Source organism: Paramormyrops kingsleyae, unplaced genomic scaffold (genome assembly GCF_048594095.1).
Source record: "Paramormyrops kingsleyae isolate MSU_618 unplaced genomic scaffold, PKINGS_0.4 ups231, whole genome shotgun sequence".
In the NCBI taxonomy this organism is placed as follows: domain Eukaryota; kingdom Metazoa; phylum Chordata; class Actinopteri; order Osteoglossiformes; family Mormyridae; genus Paramormyrops; species Paramormyrops kingsleyae.
The window spans coordinates 1-22,752 of record NW_027326169.1 but is presented as its reverse complement, the minus strand read 5'-3'; the positions used below and the strand labels follow the sequence as shown (position 1 = coordinate 22,752).

General features: G+C 47.2%; 1 protein-coding gene across 6 annotated transcripts in view; it reads left to right on the top strand.

The window, feature by feature from the left end:
• Window positions 1-22,750, top strand: part of LOC140577635 (golgin subfamily A member 4-like) — a 31,843-nt gene extending 9,093 nt beyond the window's left edge. For 2 of the 6 annotated variants that reach the window (XM_072708693.1, XM_072708696.1), the window contains 19 exons: window positions 475-798; window positions 918-965; window positions 1,203-1,259; window positions 1,492-1,590; window positions 1,678-1,801; window positions 2,224-2,405; window positions 2,480-2,563; window positions 4,180-4,327; window positions 4,672-4,850; window positions 5,845-5,976; window positions 6,418-6,573; window positions 7,092-11,230; window positions 11,416-11,537; window positions 11,800-11,930; window positions 13,685-13,771; window positions 14,443-14,463; window positions 15,502-15,570; window positions 16,744-16,819; window positions 20,480-21,183. In XM_072708693.1, the coding sequence (XP_072564794.1) occupies window positions 475-798; window positions 918-965; window positions 1,203-1,259; window positions 1,492-1,590; window positions 1,678-1,801; window positions 2,224-2,405; window positions 2,480-2,563; window positions 4,180-4,327; window positions 4,672-4,850; window positions 5,845-5,976; window positions 6,418-6,573; window positions 7,092-11,230; window positions 11,416-11,537; window positions 11,800-11,930; window positions 13,685-13,771; window positions 14,443-14,463; window positions 15,502-15,570; window positions 16,744-16,819; window positions 20,480-20,979 (6,678 nt within the window). In that variant the 3' untranslated portion in view covers window positions 20,980-21,183. Of the gene's footprint in view, window positions 1-474; window positions 799-917; window positions 966-1,202; window positions 1,260-1,491; window positions 1,591-1,677; window positions 1,802-2,223; window positions 2,406-2,479; window positions 2,564-4,179; window positions 4,328-4,671; window positions 4,851-5,844; window positions 5,977-6,417; window positions 6,574-7,091; window positions 11,231-11,415; window positions 11,538-11,799; window positions 11,931-13,684; window positions 13,772-14,442; window positions 14,464-15,501; window positions 15,571-16,743; window positions 16,820-20,479; window positions 21,185-21,523; window positions 21,872-22,701 lie in introns of those variants that run through there. The other 4 variants (XM_072708698.1, XM_072708697.1, XM_072708694.1 and 1 more) reach the window with 4 other exon arrangements.
• The last annotated feature ends 2 nt before the right edge of the window (window positions 22,751-22,752 follow it).

The window sequence follows — 22,752 nt, the reverse complement described above, 5'->3', positions numbered from 1 at the left end:
TTAATGTTAAGTCAAGTTCTTATGTTAAGCCATAATATAATCAATGCTAACAAAATTAATTTACAGTATAATAATATACACTGCCATTACAGGGCTCGCACTCCAGGTAGTTTAGAAAAGCCGTTTAGCCTAACTGCATGCCTTTGGACTGCAGAAGGAAGCTAGATTGGCTAGGAGGAACCCAGGCAACACGCAGACTGCACACGCAGACTGCACACGCAGACTGCACACGCAGACTGCACACGCAGACTGCACACGCAGACTGCACACGCAGTGTATATGTGTATGTGTGTGTATATATGTAAATACATAACTGTAAGTGTGCGTGATGTTGTCACTTACAGATGTTAATGTAACACTGTTATAATTTATGTACTCAATAAAGGGGATTTGTTAGCCCTCAAACTTCGCCTCCCCGGGAAGTGAATAGTGTTTTCCCGCAGTGTAACATCCTCACTCCTCCCGATTGCGCAGAAGCAGGAGTCGCAGTCGCTGGCGCAGAAGCTGCAGCTGAGGGTGTCTTCCATGGAGTCCCTCTTCCGCTCCCCCGGCAAAGCTGACGGGCTAACGCGCACCCCCTCGCGCGAGAGCCTCGTGCGGAGCTCGTCCCGCGAGTCGCTCACACGCCTCGAGAGCGAGTCTCTGGGTGTCACTCCCTCCTACGACCCCCCGTCTGACATTGAGAGCGAGGCGGAGGACATGCCAGGCAATTCTGACACCTTGTCCAAAGAACAGCTGCTTCATCGCCTGCACCGGGTGGAGAGGAGCCTGGCTAACTACAGGGGGAAGTACTCAGAGGTGAGCAGGAGAGCGTGTCCAGGGTGACCCCGTACTGTACTGGGATTCCCTGTCCTCTCCATCACTGGGCTCACACGAAGGACTGGTACATCTCTGAACATGTGTTCTGTCCCTTTCAGCTGGTCACTGCTTACCGTACCGTTCAGAGGGATAAGGAGAAGACTCAGGTAACTGCTCTGTTCTCTAGTATGAGAGTCTGGGCCGTTAGCAGAATCGTAGTCAGCTCAGCATGGAGAGTATGGTACAGGATGATAGAATGGGTGCCTGACATTGAACTAACTGATGTAATGTAGTGCAGCAGGTTTTTACTCATGCTGAGATGTCAAACCTTAAGAAAGACATTAAAATATTTATAATATAAGTGTATGCATGTAATTATGAATAACATCTTGTCTTATTTCCAGGTTATTCTGAGTCAAAGTCAAGACAAGGCTTTGCGCAGAATTGGCGAGCTGAGAGAGGTTAGTGTTTCTGCGTGCTTGGTTCCTTCAGTTCACTTGCTCGGTGACGGCTTGTCTGCTCCCTCTGTGCCAAATGTCTGCTTTTTTAATGGTTACCACTCGAGCTGTGGATCCACTAAATTGGCTAAAAGAGCCAGTGAGGGCAGTATGGCAGTGAACTAGGCTTGTAAGTGGTTTCCATGTTGAATGGATTGACCAATCAATTGTTACATGGTCTGTGTTTGGTTACCAGGAACTGCAGATGGACCAACAGGCCAAAAAACATCTGCAGGAGGAGTTTGATGCTGCTTTGGAGGAAAAGGACCAGCTGATCACTGTGTTGCAGACCCAGGTAAGTGGTGGGACCCATTGGGGACTTTAATCACAATTATAGTCTTCTTTCTTATGGTCGACTGACTATGAAGGTCATCTTCCACAGGTTGCTCTGATGAAGAAGCGTATGCAGGGCATCCCGGTGGAGGGGGTGTCTCCTGAAGGTGACGTAGCACAGCCTGAGGGCTCACAGGAGTCCAGTTCTCCTGAAAGCTCATGCTCAAATGAGGGTAGGTCACATGTCATTGCTTAATGTTACCATGTTGGAGCATCTCTTTGTACTAAATACCTGTGAGCGAGCTTGTGCCATATATATAACGTAGACGGAGTAGAGAAAATACTTGAAGAGACAAGTGTGGAGCTGCTATCTAATGGTGATGATGAGGGTGGGGCTCCATCATGATGAGGAACAGAGTTCTTAAGCACTTCAGTTTTCTCCTTCCTACGTGTGTGAACCCACAACCGTCTCACAATGTACTCCAAGCCGCTTCCTAGCTACTGAGGCTTTCTCCTCCGCTACCCTGCTTTAGGGAGCTGAACACTGGGAGGATGTCGCTTCCCATAGAGCTTCTCTCCACCCCAGCACATCTCACGGCTTCACGTGCCAAGGAAATCGGTACAGTCTGTTAACTCCAGTGCCCTCTTCTCCCAGCAGGTGGCGGCAACGTCCCGGTGGAGGCGCTGCAGCAACGTATACGCAGGCAGGAGAACCTGCTGCAGAAGTGCAAGGAGCTGTTGCGCAGTCAGAAGGAGCGCAGCACGCAGCTGGGCAGTGAAAACGAAGCGCTGCAGCAGCAGCTGCAAGAGAGGTTGCAGGAGCTGGAGAAGATGAAGGTGAGCAGGCTGGCAGATAGGGAGACCCCTGGCATCTCGCCGTGCTCCTTTCTCACCGATGTATTTGCTGTCAGGAGCTGCACACGACTGAGAAGACCCGGCTCATCACACAGCTGCGTGATGCCAAGAACCTCATCGAGCAGCTGGAGCAGGACAAGGTGAAGGGTTGGGCGATGCTGGGGGTGCAGACATGATGTCGTTTTCTTGTGTTTTTTAGATTAGTAGTACCCTGCAAATCTCCCTCTGAATTTTCTTATATGATATATTTCTTAAACATTCCACCAGTATGCATTCACAAGCTGGAGATGGAGTCAGAAGAAAATATTTAAAGGCCTGCTTTGCTACTGGCTCGTGTACAGATCACTGGCCTGCTTTGCTACTGGCTCGTGTACAGATCACTGGCCTGCTTTGCTACAGGCTCGTGTACAGATCACTGGCCTGCTTTGCTACAGGCTCATGTACAGATCACTGGCCTGCTTTGCTACTGGCTCGTGTACAGATCACTGGCCTGCTTTGCTACAGGCTCGTGTACAGATCACTGGCCTGCTTTGCTACAGGCTCGTGTACAGATCACTGGCCTGCTTTGCTACAGGCTCGTGTACAGATCACTGGCCTGCTTTGCTACAGGCTCGTGTACAGATCACTGGCCTGCTTTGCTACAGGCTCGTGTACAGATCACTGGCCTGCTTTGCTACAGGCTCGTGTACAGATCACTGGCCTGCTTTGCTACTGGCTCGTGTACAGATCACTGGCCTGCTTTGCTACTGGCTCGTGTACAGATCACTGGCCTGCTTTGCTACAGGCTCGTGTACAGATCACTGGCCTGCTTTGCTACTGGCTCGTGTACAGATCACTGGCCTGCTTTGCTACAGGCTCGTGTACAGATCACTGGCCTGCTTTGCTACAGGCTCGTGTACAGATCACTGGCCTGCTTTGCTACAGGCTCGTGTACAGATCACTGGCCTGCTTTGCTACTGGCTCGTGTACAGATCACTGGCCTGCTTTGCTACAGGCTCGTGTACAGATCACTGGCCTGCTTTGCTACAGGCTCGTGTACAGATCACTGGCCTGCTTTGCTACTGGCTCGTGTACAGATCACTGGCCTGCTTTGCTACAGGCTCATGTACAGATCACTGGCCTGCTTTGCTACAGGCTCGTGTACAGATCACTGGCTTGGTTGTTGAGGCTTTGAGTTTTAAGGTGTAGTGAAGTGGCCGGGGGATTAGATAGAGGAGCACAGCCTTTGATTGGGGTGGTTGAGGCTGACCTTTCATTCCTGACTAGTGGCTGTAGGAGATAACAACCCTCTGGAAAATTGGTGACGACTTCTAATGGTATTTTGCCTTGGGTTTGTGCCATGTCAGTGCCGAAGGTCTTTCCTGAAGCTGACAGTACCGCCTCTTAGCATAGCTGACTGATGAGTCAGACTCATGTTTAGACATTATGTATTTATTAAAGTGCTTTGCTATGTTATTGCACTGCTAAGCTCTGCTTCCTCTAATTACTAAGCACACAGAGCTTTCAGAACCCCTATTATCCAAGTAGTCTGCCAAGTACTTTGTGGCCTACAAGCCTGTGAGAAAATGGTTTTGGTATTTACAAGCCAAACTGCAGAGAACTTTACTAGGACTCATCATTCTCTCCATTATCACAGGGTTTTAAATAAATATTTACGAGTCCTTTGTACAGTATGCAGCAGGAGGCACATTTCTCTTGTCGTGTTCATATTTGACCGCACGCGGTCAGCCTGTGATCACTGGCCATGATTTCCCAGGGCATGGTGATCGCCGAGACCAAGAGGCAGATGCATGAGACTCTGGAGATGAAGGAGGAAGAAGTGGCCCAGCTGAGGGCTCGGATCCAGCAGGCTATAGCTGAGAAAGAGGATCTGCAGGAGCAACGTGAGAAGTCTGAGAGGGCTGGTAGGTCTTTGCCTACAGACCACACCCATGGGTCCTGACTGCACCCACACGCAAGTTCAGGTCTGAAATCTGCAAATGCTGCCTATGTCCCAACTGACCTTATAATATTTGGTTTGTTTTCAATCATACTTTTTGATGTCACTCTTCCATAGTTTGTTGTAAAATCCACGGAACATTGCTGTATTGTCCAATGAATACTTATGGCTGAGCTGTATAGTGAGAAAAAGATCTAGTTAGTCAGATACATAACAACAATATGAGGGGGAGGATTTTACTGAACCTCAACCCTTTGGTAGCCCTGGACAATAACTACTGTGACTGTAGAAATGTGTCTGCTCCCCCAGCTTTTGAAGAGTTGGAGCGGGCTCTGGGCGTGGCGCAGCGGGCGGAGGAATCACGCAGGCAGCTGCAGGCCAAAATGGAGGAACAGATGAAGCAGGTGGAGCGCACCAGTGAGGAAGAGAGGAGGAGTCTGCAGCAGGAGCTGACTCGTGTTAAGCAGGAGGTGGTGCAAATCATGAAGGTTGGTCTTATTATGATATAGGTCCTGGGTTCAAATCCCAGGGGGTGCACTTAAACTAACACTTCCTTCTATTGTAAGTCACTTTGGATAAAAACAGTCACAAAAATGAATTAAAATTAAAATGTTAATAATTCATCTTCTCTCCAACTTCATGAGTCACACTTTAGATATTAGATATAGATTAGCATCATTGCTGAAACCGACGCTAATGCCAACAACATACTAGTTAACAATCCAGGTTGTTGCCCTGTAACACGTTATACTGAATTGTTAAAGGATCACCAGGTTAAACAAGCCTCAGCATGTGTCTGGTGAAGGACACGCTAGCAGCAGAAATGGCTCTGGATGACATGTTTCCATGGGCCTGCTGAGCGTTTGCAGTTGGGAGCATCCAGAACAAGCTGGATGTGGCATCATGATTAAATAGAGTGGGGGTGGGGGGCTCCCTTTCCCCTGGGGTGTCTCACTTCCCTCTCTGATGATCTCAGCTTTCTTATTTCTGGGTTTTTCCAAAACCCAGATGAATCTGCAGCTAAATTGGGTCACAAACCGTGTGGCGTTTGGGTTCATTCAGTGGCCCTGTGTGTGTGTTTCGTCTGGCAAAGCGGTAAAGGGGCGGATGAGCGATCACGGTGGCTCTGTGTGTGTGTTTCGTCTGGCAAAGCGGTAAGGGGGCGGATGAGCGATCACGGTGGCTCTGTGTGTGTGTTTCGTCTGGCAAAGCGGTAAAGGGGCGGATGAGCGATCACGGTGGCTCTGTGTGTGTCAGAGACTAGGAACATTCTCCTTGTTGCTGTGAGAGCTTCCTTTTTACAAGTGAACATCCTGAATATGTGTTCCAGATGCCAGTGACTCGCCATTCATACAGTCCGCCTCCTCAGCCTTCACAGCCTGGCTCTCTCACACAGAAACAGACTTATTCCTCGCATGTGCAAACAATATCGAGTGCGTGTGATAACTCCTAAGTCCGTGTTCGCTTATGCTGCTTACACAGAAGTCATCAGACGAGCGTGTAGCTGAGCTGGAGAAGTCACATGCACAGGTTTTGGCCAGAAAAGAGCAAGAGCTGGAGGATCGATTGAAGCAGCAAGACATTCAGTTTCAGGAACAACTAAACCAGGTCTTGGTGAGTGGGACTTGGCAGTACTGACTGTCACTATCAGCAGAACTGGCCCTTGAATAATGGGACCAGGAAGTACTGACTGTCACTATCAGCAGAACTGGCCCTTGAATAGAGGGACCAGGCAGTACTGACTGTCACTATCAGCAGAACTGACCCTTGAATAGAGGGACCAGGCAGTACTGACTGTCACTATCAGCAGAACTGACCCTTGAATAGAGGGACCAGGCAGTACTGACTGTCACTATCAGCAGAACTGGCCCTTGAATAGAGGGACCAGGCAGTACTGACTGTCACTATCAGCAGAACTGGCCCTTGAATAATGAAACCAGGCAGTACAGATAGTCACCAACAACTGGGCCTTGGTGAATGGTGCCTGGTAGACATTGTCAGCTGAACCTGCCTATACAAAATAGAGTATCAGAGACAGGTTTCTTTGATCTGCAGGAAAAGTACCGGACAGAGCTCACTCAGGCCGTGCAGGAGCGAGAGCAGCAGGCGACCCTGGCGTTGGAGGAAGCCGAGCTCCAGAAAGCTGCGGTGCAGTCAGAGGGAGATGGTCGAGTCCAGGAGCTGCAGCAGGAGCTGGAGGCTGCTCGCACAGTGAGAATCTCAACACAGCCCTCTTTATGCATTTCTGAATCGGGGCACTGTGCGTCGGAACAGCATCATCAGTTCCAGCAGAGGAAGCGAATATAGGAAGCTAGTGAACATTTATATCTAAATCTCCTGATTAGAAATGTTTGACTAGTGACTGTCACATGAGATAAATCAATCACAACTTTATAATTTAAGTAGCTCTTTTAATTGGACAGTAGATCAGAGTGTGACATGAACATGGGGAAATCCTTCAGCTTACAGCTGCTAAATCCCTGGCTTTTATTAGTGATAATGAAACATTGGCTATTAAATTTTATGTTGTCTCATACAGTAGGTACAAGTCAAGATAAGCATTAGCCTTGGTAACAAAAATCAGTTTAGGAAACATATAATCTGAAATACATTTTTTGCACTTATTCTCAGAATTTCAGCAAGCACTAGTGTTGTATGTGGCCCTCAGTTTGTTTTGGTAAAACTTGTCACAGCTGGAATATTATTATGTATAATACCTTCCCCAACAGAGAATCCTGGAGCTGAAAAGTTCTCTACCAAAAACCCCTCAGGATGGAGCAGATTCACCTGTGGAGATAGCAACCCAAACAGAGGAAGAGAAGAGCAAACTTGAAGAGGAGTATCTGGCTCAGGAAGCAAAGCACCAAGAGGAACTAGTACTTATTCGAGAACAGCACCTCACTGAGGTCAAGAAACTGCAAGAGCAGCACCAAGTAGAAATGGAGGCTGCCCTGAAGGAGAAGGAAGTGCAGTTTCATACGCATGTGGAGGACATGAACCTCATTACACTGGAGAAGCTAGATGTGAAACAGACAGAGCTGGAGGCCCTGGCATCTGAGCTTAATGAGGTTCTGAGGAGCAAGCATCTTTTGGAGGAACAACTTGTGGCCTGCAGGGCTGAATTTAACACTGTCAAGCTAAAGTTTGAGGAGGAGATGCAGAAGGAACGGTCTAGGTACCAGGGAGAGATTGACCGCATTCAGTCTGCACATGAGCAGTCCCTAGGTGGTGTGGAAAAGACACTGAAGGAGGAACTTAACAAGCTCAAGCTGGTCGTAGAGGAGAAAGAAAAAGCATTGGAGGACCAGCTGAAGAAAGAACAGAATCTGAAGGAGGCCACAGAAAAGGCTTTACAGGAAGGAAAGGATAGGCTAGATCAGTTGGCTGCCTCTCACCAGCAAGAGATGAAAGATCTGCAAGAACACACTAGTTCTGTGGAAGAGGCACAGAGAGCAAGCACCCTGGAAATGGAAGATCTGAGACAGAGGCTTCAGAAGGTTCAGACAGAGAAAGATAGCTTGCTAGAAGCTAGCGCTCACCAGGGAGAAGTTACAGGCGAGTTGTCAAGCTGCAGAAGTCTAATAAAAGAGCTGGAGCTGCAATTACAAAACACACTGAATGCTTCTGAGCAGAAGACGGAGGACCTTCTTCAAAAGCACTCTACAGATCAGAAAGTGCTGGTGCAACAACTGGAACAGGTTAAGAACGAGCTCTGTGTTCAAGAACAGACGTTCAATGAATTGTTGGCCAAGCAACAACAGGAGGAGCAGCACATGAGGAAGAGAATGGGTGATGAGAGGGCTGCTCTTGAGAAGACATTGGAGAATGTAAAGAAGGAGATGGAGGACAAATTGAAAGTGCAGGAGACCAAGACTGAGAAGATCAAACAGAAGGCTAAAGACATGAATGAGAAGATGAAGAGGAAAATTCAAGAGCAAGAAGAAAAATTCAAAAAGGAGCTAGAGAAGAAAGATCGAGAGTTGACTGAGAAGGATAAGCAGGTCAAGGAGAAAATCCTGGAGATGTCCCAGGTGAACTCTGCGGATATTAGTGACACTGTCATGCAGCTGGAGGCCACCCATAAGGAACAGATGGAAAGACTTCGAGATGCACTGAAGAAGGAGCAGGAGGATCTGTCACAGAACTGGCAGAGGAAGATGTGCCAACAGGAAGAACTGCGGGAAAAGCTACAGAGCCTGCTGAAGGAGAAGACACAAGAGATGGTTGAGGTGACTCAGCAGCTTGTAACCAGCAGAGATGAGAAGGAAGAATTGCTTCAGAATATTAAAAATCTCAGGGAGGAGCTTGCAATGAGAGAAACCACTGTGCAAAAATTACAGGCAGAGCTCAAGGAAGCAGCTACCAAGCTAGAAAGTCTGTCAGAAAGTGAAATGATGCTGAAAGAGCAAGTAGAAACAATAGAGAAAAACCTAAACCAGGCTCTTACAGAAAGGAACTATTTTCAAGATCAGCTAAGTAAAACCGAAGAGGAAAGCAGGGAAAAACTGCAAACACTGTCAAAGGAGTTAGCAGAAACTCAGAGCAAACTTCAGGCCCTTGAAGTTTCTAATAAAGAAAGTGGAGACTGGCAAAAGAGACTTGAAGAGTGTGCTTTTCAAATGCAAGTTAAGGAAGACGACTTCAGAAAGCAGATAAATTTAATGCACAAACAGTTAACACTACTCTGTGGTGAGGTGCAAATGAAGATGAATGGCACTGCTAATGACCTGTGTGAGCAAGTGGAGGGTCGGCTTGGGGCACTGAAAGATAGAGTTATCGGTGGTCAGAAACGGGTGGAACAATGCAGAAGCACCATCCTGACCAGGACTGTCAGAATGAGCACTTTGGAGGAGCAGCTTCAGCAAAAGTCACAGGAGATCAGGCATTTAAGTGGCTCCCTTGAGCAGATGACATCCCAGATAAATGTAAATGCAGAACACATAAGCGCCTTAACTGCAGAAAATGAGACTCTACAAAAAGACTTGCAGATGCTCGCTGAGAAAGATTTGTGCATTGACCAGCTGAGAAAGGACAATTTAAGCATCTCAGAGACTCTTAAAGGAAACAGTCTGCATATTAACAGTTTGGAAGGTATAATACATGATTTGAAGAACCAACTTGAAAATAGTGTAGCAGGAAAAGATGAAGCTATATCTCTGTTGAATCATGAGCACAAGGAGCAACAGCAGAAGCTGTTGAATGATATGGAGGAGACTATCAAGGCTCTAAATTCAGAGAAAGCTGCTGCCCTCGAACAGGCAGAACAATACAAGAACAAGGCATCTGAGCTCAAAAAAAAAGTGGAGGCCCGCTTCACCCAGAACCACAACATGGTCAAGTCCCTTCAGGCTAAGCTGGAAGAAATGGAGAAACAGATCATTGAGAAGGACAAACAGCTGGAGAAACTGACAGCTATCATCGATCACCAGTCTGTCAGCAAGTCTGAGATGGACCAGACCCTAAGTGAGAAAGAACAGCGACTCAGTGCCCTGACTGCAGAGCTGGCAGGGTGCATGAGCCGAGTGAGTGAGCTGGAGGAACAGGTGGCCTTGCGTGAACGTGAGCAGAGGGAGCTAGAAGAGCGACTACAGCAGGCCCAAGTTCAGGCTGCCCAAAGCGGGAGCCAGGAGCAACAGGCTCAGGAGCAGTTGCAGTCTTTGGCACTGGAGAATGAGACCACCAGGCAAGAACTGGAGAAGCAGAAGGATGACTTTGAGAGAGTGAAGGCAGAGATCCTTAGGAGCAAAGAGGAGGCTCTTAAGGCAGCCGATGATCGCTTGGCCTCTGAGAGTGCGGGTAAATTGGCAGAGTTGAAGAAGAAAGCAGAGCAGAAGATTAGCCAAGTACGCAAGCAGCTGACTGCACAGGTAGAGGTGAAAGAGCAGATTCTAAAGAATGTGCAGGGTCAGTTGGAGGAGAAAGAACAGGCATTCAAAGCCTTGGAGAAACAGCTAGAAGAACTCAAAAAAGAGATGGAAGAAAGAGAACTTTGCACTAAAAGTCTTGAGGAGAAAGTCCAGTTTCTTGAAGGTGCTTTAAGTAAGGGGAAGGTTGAAGCAGAACACCAGGTGGAGCAGGTGAAGAATGATGAGCGACGGGATAAGGAGAGCTCTCTGCATCTGCTGAAGGAGGCGTATGATGAAAAAATAACTACACTTGAGGGAGAAGTAGCCAGCCAGAAAGAGGCTTTGCAAGCACTTCAAGAAAAGGAAAAGGAAAAATTATCCATTCATGAAGAAGTTAATTGCAAACTTATGGAAGCAGTGAACAAGCTCAAGCAAGCAGAAGAGGAGAAGATAAGCTTTCAGGCTGAAGTGGACAGACTAAATGTGGATTTAGCTGCCCAGATTGCACTAGCAGAAGTCTCTACAGACTTACAAGGACAAGTTCAGGAGAAAGAAAGAATGATCATGGAACTAGAGAGTTGTTTAAAGGAACTGAATAACTTAATGGACACAGACTCTAGCGAACATATCGTGGCGTTGAAGGTGGAGGAGGGCCAGGCTTGTCTAGCTGAAGGACCAGAAAACAAAGGGTGTTTGCAGGGCTCTTTGGTGGAGGAGTGCAAGCAGAAGCTGCAGGGGATGGGCATGAGGTTAAGGGAGTGTGAGGCTCTGCTTAGGGAACATAAGCAGAGATCAGCTGCTGTGATGGCAGCTGGCCCAAGCCCTGATGGGCTCTGTGAAGAGACCAGGACTGTGCAAGGAGAGCTTCATAGCAAACCCAATGAGGCAGATAGTGAAAAGCAGAAGCTCCACAAGGACCTGGCCCGGCTTCAAAAGGACCTTCGCTCTCTCCGGAAGGAGCATGAGCAAGAAGTAGAGCTGGTAAAGAAAGAGGTGGCAGAGGACTGCAAAAAGGACCACAAGTGAGTAAAGTTCCCCTGTATAGCAGGAAACTTCTGAGGTAATCTTTCACAATGGACGATTAATCAAGTAATGCTGAAGATTACGAGATGTGCCTACAGATATCTTTGTGTCGAACATTATGGGAGCACTGCTGATGTTCTTTCATGAGAATATTCACATTATATCTGACCTTGTCTGTGGATAGGATGGAGCTGGAAGATATGGAGATGCAGCACAACTCACGCCTCAAGCAACTGTTGAGAGAATACAATACCCAGATGGCGAAGAAGGAGCAGGAGTTGGAATCTGCGGTCAGAGAAGCCATAGGTGAGGGGATGATCAGGGACGCCAAGTCTAGTTACAAATGCACTAGTTTACCTGCAAGTACGATTTCTTTTGCTAGCTTGGCGTATCTTCAAGAATAAATGATTTTTTTCTTTTTTTTTTTCGTCTTGGGAGTCATTTTGGTCCTTTTGGCAGGTCATATATCCAAACTCCACAGGGATGCCCGATGGTTATGGAAGTCTGCTGAATTAATTCTTAATGTTGACCCCCAACTCCACCCCCCCCCCCCCCCCCCACCCCCCAGGGAAGGCACAGGAAGTGGAGGCAGAGCTGATTGAGAGCCATAGGGAAGAGACCAGCCAGCTACGTAAGACAATCACCCAGAAGGAAGAGGACCTCACCAGGACAGTGAATAGATACGAGGAGATCTTGCAGGTAAAGGGAGCCACCTCAAATCTGCCAGGCACCTGGGAAGGAGAGCAGATTATTTTCCTTACATGTGAAGTAGTGCAGATGTATATGTTATCTAGGCTGTTAACAACATTTTTTTGTCTGTTTCTATACTCAAAGCCTGAGGAGGTAAGTAAAGTTTGAAGTGCAATGTTGTTTGGAGTTTCCTTATTCTGTACCTGTAAGGGTGGGTATAGCGCTCGTTGCGAGGTGCCACCTATTCTCCTGGTATTTCAGTAGAGGCCTCAGTTTCCAAAGCAGTTGTAGGGTACACCATTATGTCATCGCTATGTGCCACTGCAGTTCGACTGATGGTGAAGGCAAAACGCTCAGCACTGTCTCAGAAGGAGCCACTATATCACACAGGAAAGTGAAATTGCTTAAGACTGTAAACTATGTAGAAGTAATAGGCACAGTCCATTTGAAGGGGTGTTATTCCAGGGAATACGCTTGTTAAGAGAGCACTCTGAAAGCTGGAGGTGAAGCACACCTACTGCTGTTTGATGGTCGGAAAATTATAGATACACTGACAATTGTCAGCTCTGTGCTCCGCTTTCAGCTAGCTCCATCCCAGCACACATGGTCTCCCCAGGCACATAGTAAAGAGTGAAATACCACAATGCACTACCCACTTACCTCTCGGACCTGTATATAAACTATAGGGGTCGAGGAAAGTATCTGTGTACTCACATTAAGCCTGCTCTCCTCTACCCCGGTGATCTGAGCTCATATTGCGCTTAACATTCTGAGCGCAAGCACACTTTCGTCACCACTGTGCATCTTTTTGTGTTGAAGAAAACAGAAAGAAGGAAAGTGCTATTGCACATCACAATGGAGCTAATGCTAAATGTCCTTATTTTGTGGTTTATTTGGAATCGTTTTGGGCACGATGGCAGGCGGCCCTCAGATTTATCGAGTATGCCACACAGCGATTTTCACTTAATCTTGATTGCCACCATGTTTGTCAAATAGCCAGTCGCATCAATTATGTCGTGTCTGAGTTTCATCCATGGTCAGTGATCATGCTAGATGCGTACCGTGCCCTAGTCCAACTGAACTGTGCCTGAGCCCACCTCTTCAAGCAGGATCGGGCATATGGAGCAATCATCCTACTCAAATGGACTGGACTTTGGGGTCAAATGTGCTCCGGCATGGTACAGATCACCTAGTGTAAGTACACTCTTAAAGTAAGAGAGAATCAAATGAATTTAGTATAGCAAATGCAGGAGCTCTGGGTCTGTCATCCTTGAGACAGATTGTTTTGAAATGGTAAGAGTAATGGAAGATGTAGCAGGCAGGAACAGACAACTGGTTCAGAGGTCAAGGAATGAAGCCCAGTGGTCAGCACAGCGCTTTGTTCTGGCAGGGGAGGCTGGTCCGGCGCAGTTGCTGCCACACTTCCTGTTGTTTACTAAATAAAAGTTGCATTACAGAATTGATTTCTGTTGTGTTGCTATCTCTTTCTGTGTGCATTGTATCTATTTTTTGGCAGTGGGTGCACGTTTTTTGCCAATCATATGGCAAATTTAAGAGGGTGGTTTTCATAATTAAGGAATTTACTGCATGTCTATGAGCCATTAGAGTAAGGGATGTTTTGCTGGGGTATGAGATTGGACTGACAGTTATGACTTCTGTTAATGACAGTGAGGTAAGTCACACCTTTCCTGGCAACACGGCTAGAGGAAGTAATGTCCTGTCACAGGAAGCCAGCAGTCAGTTCTTACCTTGTGTGTTTGCAGAGCCGTGAAGAGGAGATGGGGGCACGAGTGTGGGAGATACAGAAGGAGCTGGATGAGTTCCAGCAAAGAATCCAGAACAGCGAACAGGTATCACAGTACGGATCTTTAGTCCAACTGAGGTCTTTATTAATTAGGCTTGGTTGAACTGCTAGTAGAATGACCATTCTGATAAAAAGAATAAGTAGAATGGATTTTTCTATATTCCATAACTGGGCTTGTGGGGTGGAGGGGTTGTCTGGTGGGATTGTTCAGTAGAGTTGTGGGGTGGTGGGGTTGTCTGGGGGGATTGTTCAGTAGAGTTGTGGGGTGATGGGGTTGTCTGGGGGGATTGTTCAGTAGAGTTGTGGGGTGGTGGGGTTGTCTGGGGGGATTGTTCAGTAGAGTTGTGGGGTGGTGGGGTTGTCTGGGGAGATTGTTCAGTAAAGTTGTGGGGTGGTGGGGTTGTCTGGGGGGATTGTTCAGTAAAGTGGTGGGGTTGTCCGGTGGGATTGTTCAATAGAGTTGTGGGGTGGTGGGGTTGTCTGGGGGGATTGTTCAGTAGAGTTGTGGGGTGGTGGGGTTGTCTGGGGGGATTGTTCAGTAAAGTTGTGGGGTGGTGGGGTTGTCTGGGGGGATTGTTCAGTAGAGTTGTGGGGTGGTGGGGTTGTCTGGGGGGATTGTTCCGTAGGATTGACAATCCTGCAAGACTTGGGTTTAAAACACTAGCTGATTTAAACAGATTATGTCCGTTGTATAACCAGAGATTTCATTTGTTTCAGGGTTCCCCGGCAGATCTGCAGGTGAGTTGAACACTGGTTTTATGACAGTGGCAGTTGTGACAGTCAGCGCGCGCTGAAGCTTGGCTCTGCATTTTAGAGGAGCCCCTTAGTTTTGCAGGCCTTGCACTTTCAGTTTTATAGCTTTTCACATTATGAGTGTTTCAGCTGAGCACAGCACCTGGCTTCCTCCCTTTTGGGCTTTATTCGGGGGCCTGGGCTGACCTCCGCCCAGGAGGGGTGCTGGTACTGTTCTCATCCATGAGGAAGTGACTCAGCCCAAGTTTTCCGCTCGCCCTGCTGCTCCTGCCAGTGTACTCCCTCTGTCTGGAGAGCGTTAGTAGCTTTGACGGGCTGTTGCCCCATGTTGGCTTTCGGCAGTAATTGGCTGAATTCAGTGCCTGTTGCTTTCTCCCTGGTTTCCACTTAAACACTGTTATTTTTGCACCCAGCCCCAAAATTGGGGTAGTAAGTGTGTAACATAGTTACAGCTTTAGGTTTGCAGTCAGTGTCATTTAGCTGCTGTTGGGCTTGCAGTCAGCCAAAAATGGAGCTCAGATATGTACTTTAGCCTTGAGGACATTTACTATCTTCGCCACTAGGGGGCCCTCTAATGCTTGTCTCATGAGTTTCCAGGGTATGAAATATCATGGGAACTCCAAATTTGGCTTTTATTGTGAACTTAATTGTAATACTTTCACGTTTTATTTTACCTTACATTTCTGGGATGGCAAAAGCTTTGTTTTGTGCTTTTGATTCCTGAAAACTATATGTATTAAATGAGAAACACAATTTCTTCCTGTACACTGGACAGCCCTGACCAATATAAGAAGTTCATTCCTAATCTGCCGCATAAAGACATTTAATAAACACAAATTAACAAATCCAATAACAAATATTAATTTGAGTATCTACTGAGTACTGACAGAGTAAAGTACTGTAGTTGTCATTTAGAGTTTGCTTACTTTGTTGTAGCCCATGTGTTCTGCTTCACTCTCTCTCCATTTCTCACCTTCACATCCTACCCTTTTTTTAAATATTAATTTTGTTGTGCCTTCCCAGGCACAGCTGGCTCAGAAGACCACTCTACTGAGTGAGGTCAGGCTGAAGGAGCAGGAGTACCAGGAGAAGGTTGGTGATCAGTGCCAGCGAGATGGGTCTGGCTGCAGAACACTGGGTCACCTCCTCTACGAGGTTTTCCACTTTGGGGCCGGAATTCACATGACCGCCGCACCTGACCCGCACATGAGGCTTCTAAAGGGAACTCAGTAGGCTGAACACGTGGGTAGATAGTGTATTTACCAACAGTATATTTCTTTTAATATCTTTAGCTTTATAAAGGTGTTTAAACTTAAGCTATATAAAGATTTTCACGCCAAAACAGCAAATTTTAAGACTGTTAACATCCGCTCTTGTATAAACAATAATAATAACATCTGTTCCCGATGTTGCACTACTATCACCAAAATAGCAAATATATATCATAAGATAGAGAGACTACTAAAATTGGTACCCAATGCTGCACTAATGTCATTTCTGGTGCTGTTGTGGAAGCCATGTGATTTCGAGCTTCCGAATGGAGGTGCCGCTTACGTTCCTGAAGTTTGCATGAGGTCGTGTCCAGGCCAGGTGTGGGCATCATGAGATTTCCAGCACCACAGCGAAGGCCCTCTTGGAAAGGGGTTCACCCAGTGTTCTGTACCTATATCCTCTTGGTCCCAGCAAGATCTGAAGGATGGTTTTCACCTTTTTTCTTCAGTTGCCCTCTGCAAGCAGTACACAAAGGATCATCTACACAACTATCAAAGTTGTTATTTCATCCCCTGGCTCTGTGACCACACATTGTCAAGGAATCAGTTCAGATCAACCACTTGGCATAAGGCAGCTGTGTAAAGTGCCAAGTACAACATAATTATTTGCATGATAATATTCCACCCATGCCTCATAAGTGATGATGATCCAGCGCATGGCTGCAGTTGGCGTGAAGCCTCCTCCAGGGGGCGCTGGGAACAAGGTGGGGGATAGGACAGGCTGTCAGTCCATCTCAGGCTAATCACTAGCACTGCAGCCAGTTTAGAGCTTACCTATTTCTAAGCTGAACTGTGATACAATCCATGCAGCCACTAGTCAGGAATTGAAGCTATTTTACTGACCTCTGAGCCTTTTCCAATAATTATTATAATTATAATGATAATGGTAACGATGATGATAATAATAATAATAATGCTAACTTATTTGTTTTGTTGTGTTACACAATAAGTATTACTAGCTTTAACTCTGCTTTGTTGGCTTGTCATTGTATAGATCCACTCTCTGGAAGACCGGCTGAGGTGTCTACATAAGAATTCTGTGGTCACTCACCTGGGGACGATGCACAGAGGTGAGAGGGCTTGTTATCGTCATTGCCTGTTGTGAGGGGTGGTGAGCCATCAGCTTGACCCCGGAGCACTCTGTCTGCTTCCCCCCCAGCAAAGGGCAGTTACATCAGGCTCCCTAGTGTGTCTGCTCACTCCTCGTGCCACATATGGCCCTTCCTTTTCCATGGAAACAGGAAGGCAGCACCCTGGCAGCAGAGCACAGGGGCTGACTGACAGTCTGTATTTGTTAGGGTGTGTATCTGTACCTCCATTCTGCATGCTGCAGTATCCCGCAACTCAGAAATCAGCCTGTAGGGGGCTCCTGCTAACATGCATCAGAGCACAGGGGCTGACTGACAGTCTGTATGTGTTAGGGTGTGTATCTGTACCTCCATTCTGCATGCTGCAGTGTCCCACAACTCAGAAATCAGCCTGTAGGGGGCTCCTGCTAACATGCATCAGAGCACAGGGGCTGACTGACAGTCTGTATGTGTTAGGGTGTGTATCTGTACCTCCATTCTGCATGCTGCAGTGTCCCACAACTCAGAAATCAGCCTGTAGGGGGCTCCTGCTAGCATGCATCAGAGCACAGGGGCTGACTGACAGTCTGTATGTGTTAGGGTGTGTATCTGTACCTCCATTCTGCATGCTGCAGTGTCCCACAACTCAGAAATCAGCCTGTAGGGGGCTCCTGCTAACATGCATCAGAGCACAGGGGCTGACTGACAGTCTGTATGTGTTAGGGTGTGTATCTGTACCTCCATTCTGCATGCTGCAGTGTCCCACAACTCAGAAATCAGCCTGTAGGGGGCTCCTGCTAACATGCATCAGAGCACAGGGGCTGACTGACAGTCTGTATGTGTTAGGGTGTGTATCTGTACCTCCATTCTGCATGCTGCAGTGTCCCACAACTCAGAAATCAGCCTGTAGGGGGCTCCTGCTAACATGCATCAGAGCACAGGGGCTGACTGACAGTCTGTATGTGTTAGGGTGTGTATCTGTACCTCCATTCTGCATGCTGCAGTGTCCCACAACTCAGAAATCAGCCTGTAGGGGGCTCCTGCTAACATGCATTTCGTTAGAGGTGCCACACTTCACTGTTCCTTTAAATCAGAGCTAGATAAGATTTTAACATCTCTGAGCTATTAGTTAAGTTCTCCGCAAGCGAGCTCGATGGGCCGAATGGCCTCCTCTCGTTTGTATAGTTCTTATGTTCTTATGTGCATGTCATGGTGGGACCATTGTGGACGTTTGAGTCTGTCGTGCATGAATCGGGCTTCTGTCCCTTTTGATGGCTTGCTTAAGCATCACCCAAGAAGATTTAAAGAACTTCACTTGGTTTAATTTCTGTTTATAATAAATAGTGATGCCCAGTAATACCACGCAAAATAAACGTGGTCTGTATTCTCGCTCTTTAAATGACAGGCGTATTGTGTGTTCACTTCAGGACTTGCGATTAATGTTCACGTTTCATCTGCAAAAGTGAGTCCTCTCTTGTAACGTCATGCATGGTACTGGAAGCAGCGGCAATCTGCTCATCAGCTCTTTTTAAACTTCCGCACTATTTCCCATCTGGTCTTTGGGGACCCGCAGAAGGTCCATGTTTTTGCTCCCCCTTGGAGGGAACAAAAATGTGGATCATCTGGCAGGGTGCTGGGAGGGAGCAAAAGCATGAACTGTCTGAGGTCCTGAGGACCGGGTTGGGAAGCAGTGGTCTACTGGGTACCGTTACTGGGCAGAGTTTTGTTTGTATTGCTGGATGGGATGACAGATCATGGACATGTTTACAGACAGAAGACCAGGTCAGACCGTCAGAAGTGTTGTCGTGATTGGTTTATCTCAGGAAACATCTGGACTACTGCATTGTACACTTGTTTATCAATTCAGGATGAGAATTAAAAAGACAACATTAATAGAACAGTGACGTCAGCCCTGAGAGCGGTCTGGTCTGTCCCCTGTGCCTACTCTCTTTTGTGAAAAGGCCTTCAGACATTCATTCATGAAACCCACTGACTGAAGATAAACCAGAACATGAGGAAATGGGGGTCGTGTTGGGGTATGGTGTGCTGCAATGGTGTTAATGGTGTTTTACTTTTAAATATATTCCCCCATGAGAGAGGAGTATGGGATGAAGGGGACCCATTCACTTCACACAAATGGCCCTGATGTAGATAAGCGTCTGCAGTCTGGGTCTGCGATAGGGCAGTACAGTTGGTGCCTGTTTGGAATTGGCAGGATAATGAGTGGAGACTAGCGGAGCATATGAAACGTAGAGAGACAGGCTCCTGACTGTGACTCGACCTGCGTTCGTAAGAACGGCTGCTGACTGTGACTCCTGTGTTAGTAATAATGGCTGCCGACTGTGACTCATTCCGTGTTAGTAAGAAAGGTTGCTAGCTGTGACTCCTCCAGTCTTGGTAAGTAAGGTTGCTGGTTTTGACGACTCCTGTCTTAGTAAGACTGCTGGCTGTGACTCCACCAGTATTAGTAAGTAAGGTTGCTGGTTTTGACAACTCCTGTGTTGGGAATGAAGGCTGCTAGCTGTGATGACTCTGGTCTTAGTAAGTAAGGCTGCTCGCTGTGACTCCTGTGAAAACCACTTGCCCTGCTGGCTTTCGTTCCCTGGTTTCAATTACACTACACACCAGTGCTTTCTGTCTGGGTGGGGTGGCATTCCTGAAGAATGGGATCATTAATAAGGGTCTTTTCCCCTCTTCCTGTCAGGAATAGTAAAGTTGGATGTGCAATTGACACGCAACCAGACAGCCTGGAAGGCTGACCATGGGTTTGCTGTTGCTCATGGGCTTCAGTGCTGTGGGAAAACTGCTGCTTCAGATTTCCCCCCATGAAGCCGCCCCCATCCGTTCACAGCCCCGCTCCGCTTATACATAGATCTCCTACACCAACATTCGTCTTTATTTTAGTACTAGCTGAGATGCTTGGAAACCAGGGGCAGCTTCTTGGTGGCAAAGACTGAGGTCCAGAGGAAGCTGTTAAGCTTCTGAAGTTTTTTCAGCTCTGACCCTGTGAGTTTATGCACATGCTGCAGTATTGCAATGAACTGTGCTGCTGTTTTTGTGTGTGTGTGTGTGTGTGTGCGTGCGTGCGTGCATTTGTAAGTGTGAGAGAGAGCAAGCACATAATGGTGTTGCCTTTGTTGGTGTGATAAACCAGCAAACATCTGTTGTATATAGTACCTACATCTCTGAATATTGTGCTCCGTCTGTATCATTAGTTTTTTTTTCTTTAAAAAAAGTTTATAAAACCGTTAGCAGCCTTCTTTAAAGTACTGTTTTGAAAGACTTTAAATAATCGTTGCCACCATAATTTATGCTTTAAATGGTATAGACTTATAGTTAAATTTGGTCTTATGTGCAAATGAGTCAAAATTTAATAGGGATCATCTTTGTAAGATGCACTGAGGTTGTGCAAATGAGTTTCATGTGTGTCGTTCCCACTGTCAGACAGTGAGGAGACAGTTCCAAGGTCTGGGGTTGGTGATTTTACCAACCCTGCTTGGCTGTTGTGGTATAACGTCATATGTCACTGGGGCAAGTCGTCTTTGGCATAGGGACGACACAGCGGAAAAGCAGTGTCAGAGGTTTGTTGCAAGCCATGGATGCAATTCAGCACATAAATTCAGCTTTTTAAAATGAAGTGAAACTTTTTTTTTTCCCTTCCAGATGCTGGACACTACAGTTCAGACGCCTTTACCGAGCCCACAGAGTTTGAATACCTGAGGAAGGTGATGTTTGAGTACATGATGGGCCGGGAAACAAAGGTGAGGATGAGTCTGGTACCGAGCGACAGGGACCTCAGTGTAATCCGTCGTGCCGTCCTCGCACTGCACACCTCACTCACTTCAGCATACTCACATTTCTCTCCTCGCACTGCACACCTCACTCACTTCAGCATACTCACATTTCTCTCCTCGCACTGCACACCTCACTCACTTCAGCATACTCACATTTCTCTCCTCGCACTGCACACCTCACTCACTTCAGCACACTCGCATTTCTCTCCTCGCACTGCACACCTCACTCACTTCAGCACACTCGCATTTCTCTCCTTGCACTGCACACCTCACTCACTTCAGCATACTCGCATTTCTCACTTGTGCGTCCAATCCGTGCTCGCTGCTTTCACCCTGCATGTCAGCTGGATTACTCTGATATCTTTGTGATGGCTGCAGTGTTACACTGTGGTTCTCCCTGGACTTGGTTCCCGTGTGACCAAGTGGCTCATAAACACTAACCATGAACACCACCACCCCCGGGCTCTTGCTGCATCACTGTACCTCTGTGTAACTACACTATTGTTGGGCTGTGTAATCAGCAGGGCTCCTTTCCCCAGGAGTGGGTGCAATCCTGGTGACCTAGTGGTCTCCATGCTAAACTCTCCTACTGTAGTTAACCACACTGTTAACTCAGCAGGGGGGGGGGGGGGTTGGGCTGTACCATGCCGTAAGGGGTGTTCATAGAGTTTTTTCTGGCTCTCCTCCAGAGTTTAATTACTCTCAGATGTGGGGATGTAGTTAGACGTTAGACAGGGAGTGCAGGAGCAAAGCTGGTGTGATCAGGGCAGATTGAGCTGTGCACTGTGCTGGCAGCTCTGATGTGGGGGTATGAGCGGGTCCTGTCAGGTGGTCCACTGGAAACGGGTTAAAGTCAGACAGACGCATTATTGCTGAGCGTGAGGTGATGCCTTGTCTCTGCCTCTCCATACAGACGATGGCTAAAGTCATAACCTCCGTGCTAAAGTTCCCTCCTGACCAGGCCCAGAAGATTCTGGAGAAGGAGGATTCCCGAACCCTTGTAAGTATTTTGCTCTGCTGCCACTCTAAATTGCACACAGCCCATAGCCCTGTTCTGTCCCCCAACTCCACACATGGACCATCAGATGGGTCTTCTGCACTTTGTAAGTTCTGCCTTTAAACTGACAAGATGTAAAAATCACCCTTGGTTCTGCCTTCTAACGTGGAATCTAAGCGTGCTGCTAACTCCTAACATGCTGCTAACTCCTAACATGCTGCTAACATGCTGCTAACTCCTAACATGCTGCTAACTCCTAACATGCTGCTAACCCCTAACATGCTGCTAACATGCTGCTAACCCCTAACATGCTGCTAACATGCTGCTAACTCCTAACATGCTGCTAACCCCTAACATGCTGCTAACTCCTAACATGCTGCTAACTCCTAACATGCTGCTAACCCCTAACATGCTGCTAACTCCTAACATGCTGCTAACTCCTAACATGCTGCTAACATGCTGCTAACTCCTAACATACTGCTAACTCCTAACATGCTGCTAACTCCTAACCTGCTGCTAACTCCTAACCTGCTGCTAACTCCTAACATGCTGCTAACTCCTAACATGCTGCTAACTCCTAACATGCTGCTAACTCCTAACATGCTGCTAACTCCTAACATGCTGCTAACCCCTAACATGCTGCTAACTCCTAACATGCTGCTAACTCCTAACATGCTGCTAACCCCTAAAATGCTGCTAACTCCTAACATGCTGCTAACTCCTAACATGCTGCTAACTCCTAACATGCTGCTAACTCCTAACATGCTGCTAACTCCTAACATGCTGCTAACTCCTAACATGCTGCTAACCCCTAACATGCTGCTAACCCCTAACATGCTGCTAACCCCTAACATGCTGCTAACTCCTAACATGCTGCTAACCCCTAACATGCTGCTAACTCCTAACATGCTGCTAACTCCTAACATGCTGCTAACTCCTAACATGCTGCTAACCCCTAACATGCTGCTAACATGCTGCTAACCCCTAACATGCTGCTAACCCCTATCATGCTGCTAACCCCTAACATGCTGCTAACTCCTAACATGCTGCTAACTCCTAACATGCTGCACTGTGTTGTCTTCCTGGCTCTGTAGTTCAGCTCTGCTTCTGGGGGTATCTTCTGAGGGCAGCCCAAGACTAGGCAG